At 39.1% G+C, this 4,447-nt stretch overlaps 1 protein-coding gene across 1 annotated transcript in view; it reads left to right on the top strand.

Moving 5' to 3' along the window:
* Positions 1-775: 775 nt before the first annotated feature.
* Positions 776-4,447, top strand: part of mylipa (myosin regulatory light chain interacting protein a) — a 19,160-nt gene continuing 15,488 nt past the window's right edge. The window contains exons 1-2 of the mRNA XM_058405240.1: positions 776-1,045; positions 1,839-2,029. Coding sequence (XP_058261223.1) covers positions 959-1,045; positions 1,839-2,029 — 278 coding nt within the window. The 5' untranslated portion in view covers positions 776-958. The remainder of the gene's footprint in view (positions 1,046-1,838; positions 2,030-4,447) is intronic.

Below are 4,447 nucleotides of genomic sequence, written 5' to 3'. Positions count from 1 at the left end.
TTTGATTAAAAAAAAAATTATTTTATTGTGTATTTTAACATAAACTGTGAAAAATTATAATTATTAAGGTACATAAAAGCAACCTTTTATACATTTATTTTTTTCATGCATTTGTTTGTTTACTGGTTTCCAATTTGTTTTATTTACATAATTTATCATGAAATTAAACTTTATGTTAAATACATTTTAACAACAAGCATTTTTATTTAATTATAAATTTATTATTATTATTATTATTATTATTATTATTATTTTATTAATATTATTAATTATATTTTTTAACAACAAGCGTTTTTATTTAATTATTAATTTATTATTAATTTTTATTATTATTATTTTATTATTATTAATATTATTAATTATTAATTTAATTATCTATTGTGGTCCTTACATGAAAATAAATGTTTGATGCATTTATTTTTAATTTCCTTTGTTTAAGATAAATAAATAAATAAATAAATAAATAAATAAATAAAACCCTGAATTTTGTCTATTTTAACACACACATATCTGTGTAATTTTCCTTTTTTTTCTTTCTATTTATGCCATGTATTTTGAAACTATTTTTTATTTTATATTTATTCTAGTTATTTTAAATGATCACATTTATCACTATTTAAAAAATATTTATTACGCCATAAGTTTCAGACCAGCCTGCTACAAATACTTTCCTATTGGTCCTATGCAAATGATATGCAAATGAAGTTGACGTCGACGATTCGTCTCTGCTCCCGGAAGTGGGCGGAGCTTGTGCTCTTGATTCATTCATATAGAGCTCGGAACACAGCAACACGCTAAAGAGAGCGCGTTATAGAGACAGCTCAGGGAAGTGACTGGAGGGTTCAATGTAGGTTTTTAGACTGAGGAAGGCTTGTTTTATTTTCATTTTATTTTAAAAAACCATCCACCGGGGGGAATAAAAACCAAAACCAAAGATAAGTACATAGAAATTCCCAAAATGCTTTGCCATGTAACGCGGCCGGACTCGGTGGTGATGGAGGTGGAAGTTGATGCGAAGGCGAATGGAGAGGATTGTCTAAATAAGGTAAGATATCCTTGTGTTTTTTATCCGCTTTTATTCCTTTATTTTTATTAAAATAACATTTGCACAACTGTCCAGTTATTTCAGGGGAAATGTTAAGATGTGACATCAGTGTGATCTCGTGCAGGAGTCGGTGTGAAGGACGTAAACAAACCTCATTAAAAGCCTTCAGCTCTGGGGTTTTTTTTTTTTTGGGATTAAATGCAACTTTTAAAGGATTGTTTTTAGTATTTTGTTGTTTTTCAGTTATCTAAAATGACTGAATGGTACAATGATCAATTTTATAAATGTAGTTTTAAACAATATGGCACCAACAAAACTCCTATACCTCTATTAGGATTTCCATTAAAATGCTATATATGTGTGTGTGCAATGGAGTGTGAAGATTTTTGCTCAGAAGCTAGAAATCCACATGCATGGTCAGAAATATTGACCTGATCTAAATCAGACACCTTTTCTCATTTTTTTGTTCCTGTTAAACGTGTTGCTCTGGTGGTTGACCGAGGTTACTTTAGTTCATATCCCCTACACCTGCCTGCTGCATAGTTTCATATTCAACACACACACACACACACACACACACACACACGTTGTAGCTCTGCAAGTTCTTCCAGTTAATTAATATTCCTAGACTGTGAGATAATTACGCACTAATATGACCATTCCTGCTGGGTGTTGTGTTTGGACCAACGTGCTTCGCATACCTGAGTCTGAAGATGCCATCCTTGAAATGCCAGCTTCATCCTAATATTTATATACTGACTGGATCTGGATTTTTGTTTTGTCTTTGTCACAGGTATGTCGGAAGTTAGGAATCATCGAGGTGGACTATTTTGGCCTGCAGTTTTCAGGCAGTAAAGGAGAGAACCTGTGGCTGAACCTGAGGAACCGAATCTCTCAGCAGATGGACAGTGTGACTCCCTGCAGGCTCCGACTGAGGGTCAAGTTCTTCGTCGAGCCACATTTAATACTACAAGAGCAGACCAGGTACTTTATCGAGCATGAAGGGAATCCGAATGGGGTTCTCCCCCCCCCCCCCCCCCCCCCCCCAGTGTGTCTTACAGTCTGTAATGAGATCAATGCGGGATAAATCGTCGTAGCACTTTTCTGAATCGTTTTAATAGTAAAAGGTTTTAAATTCAGCGAGCAGGCAGTCTTGCAAGAATATCTTTTAGGCAACTCTACTGAGAAATCTGAGAAAGCGGGAGGAAGAACAAGCCAACATGACTGGCACTTGAGAAAGAGGGGAAGTACAGTACATGTAGTTATTTTAAAAAGCTCGAGTGTGAGCTTCAAAAATGAGATTCTTGTTCTAGACCAAAATCTGGGTCATGTTGCGTCTGAAAAATTCATGTTTCCTAAAGCCTGCTTCAAATATGCATCAGCTATCTGTCACGCTGTGCAAGAACAAGAGCCTGTGAAGTGTTGCTGCTTTTCTTTTTCCGGCAAGAGACAAACGCCCTGTAGTAACCTCGCTCGCTCGGGGTAACTCTAGGTCATCGAGCAGCACGAGGCTCGGAGGCAGCACATGGAAATGTGATCCCTGCTGCAAACCATCTCGTCCCCACCCACCTCCTCTCCTCGCTCTACTTTGTTCCCCTTGTGGGTTTTTTTTGTGGGTTTTTCGTATTTGTAGAGCGCCAGACCGTTTTTGGCTGTAAACTCGCCGGTTCCTTGAATAATTCAATAGGGATTTTTTTTATAATGAAACATTAGTGTGCAGTGTATTGGAGCATATTAGGTTGAATCGAGGTGTTGGGACAAGCCTCGTGTTGTGATGTTAGACGGTGCGAGCGTGTCAGGACGAGATCGTGTCCCGTCTCCGCTGCTGTGGATGGAAGAGCAGGGCATTTATTTTGATGAGCTGTAAAGCAGTTCCTCCTGTGTGACGGAGAGCTTATTACTGTGGGCTGAGCTGGCTGATTACTTTCTGCCCTGTACTGATTATCCTTGTGCTTCTTAACGCTGGATGTTTTAGTTTTTTCGTCTTCTTTTAAAGATTACGTGTCCCGCTGTACCAAAAGATCCCAATAACACAAACAAATTGTACAGTTATAGCACTGTGTGGGGAAAAACAACGTGTTCTCATCCTTGTCGGATTACAGGACGAAGATCCTCTTCCGATAGATTTTTAGAAACAAAAATAGTACGCTCTGTTTGAGCCGGTGTGATCCAGAAATCATCACAAAGTGGCATAAACATGGACTTCTATTGTTCAGAGTGACTGGGTTTTGTTTGCACGTACATGTTTGCATAGTTCTGCCCGGTCCTCCTTTTCCTATTGGTGGATTTTAGACCAGTATTATTGTATGAGCGAAGGCGCTCTATGATTTTAATCAAAACAAATTCTGACAATCATCAAGTGGCTTCTGTCTCAGTGACGCACTAAATCCTCTCGTGATAACGCCAGCACGTCACCTTACATGTTTTCGGACCTGCAATGGCGACTCGTGACCAAGGAATTCTTTTCTGAAATGTTTTTTTCCAGCAGTAAAAAATCAGGCTGAAACTATTAGCGTAAATCCGGCTTTATTTAATAATCGAGGCTGGATGAACTGTTTCTGTACTGTAGGTATTTGGTTAGATGAAATTGACCAGTTTCTTATAAACGTCTCATGATGTCATTTCAGCACACTAGTCCTGCTCACCTCCGGTGTTTATAGCTCGTCATAACCACCTCTCTTTTAGGGACATTTTTCTCGGGAAGGAAAGGGAAGTGATTTGCCCTCTGAAACCCGCTGTACTGTAATCTACTTATTGAGGAACTTTCCTCTGAATTTTTTTTTGCAGAACTCGTATTCTGTCGTTAACACGGATCCCCAGTCTGTTCAAGTGGCAGATTTTTTATTTATTTATTTTTTTTATAGACTCCTGATTGAAAGATGTATGGGTAATAATCCGAGCTGCTCATCTCTCTCAACCCTTTATGGTTTCCAGATCCCTGCAGTGTCGTATTGTGGCTTTGTGATCAGAAAGACAGAGAGACACAGTGAGAGAGACACAGTGAGAGAGACACAGTGAGAGAGACAGACACAGTTAGAGAGAGAGAGACAGACACACAGTTAGAGAGAGAGAGAGAGAGAGAGACAGGCAGGCAGACAGACAGACACAGTTAGAGAGAGAGAGAGACAGGCAGACAGACACAGAGAGAGAGAGAGAGAGAGAGAGAGAGAGAGAGACAGGCAGACAGACACAGTTAGAGAGAGAGAGAGAGAGAGACAGGCAGACAGACACAGTTAGAGAGAGAGAGAGAGACAGGCAGACAGACACAGGTAGAGAGAGAGAGAGAGACAGGCAGACAGACACAGAGAGAGAGAGAGACAGGCAGACAGACACAGTTAGAGAGAGAGAGAGAGACAGGCAGACAGACACAGTTAGAGAGAGAGAGAGAGACAGGCAGACAGA

The sequence above is a fragment of the Hemibagrus wyckioides genome, linkage group LG12, assembly GCF_019097595.1.
Source record: "Hemibagrus wyckioides isolate EC202008001 linkage group LG12, SWU_Hwy_1.0, whole genome shotgun sequence".
In the NCBI taxonomy this organism is placed as follows: domain Eukaryota; kingdom Metazoa; phylum Chordata; class Actinopteri; order Siluriformes; family Bagridae; genus Hemibagrus; species Hemibagrus wyckioides.
This window is presented reverse-complemented; position numbering and strand designations above follow the sequence as displayed.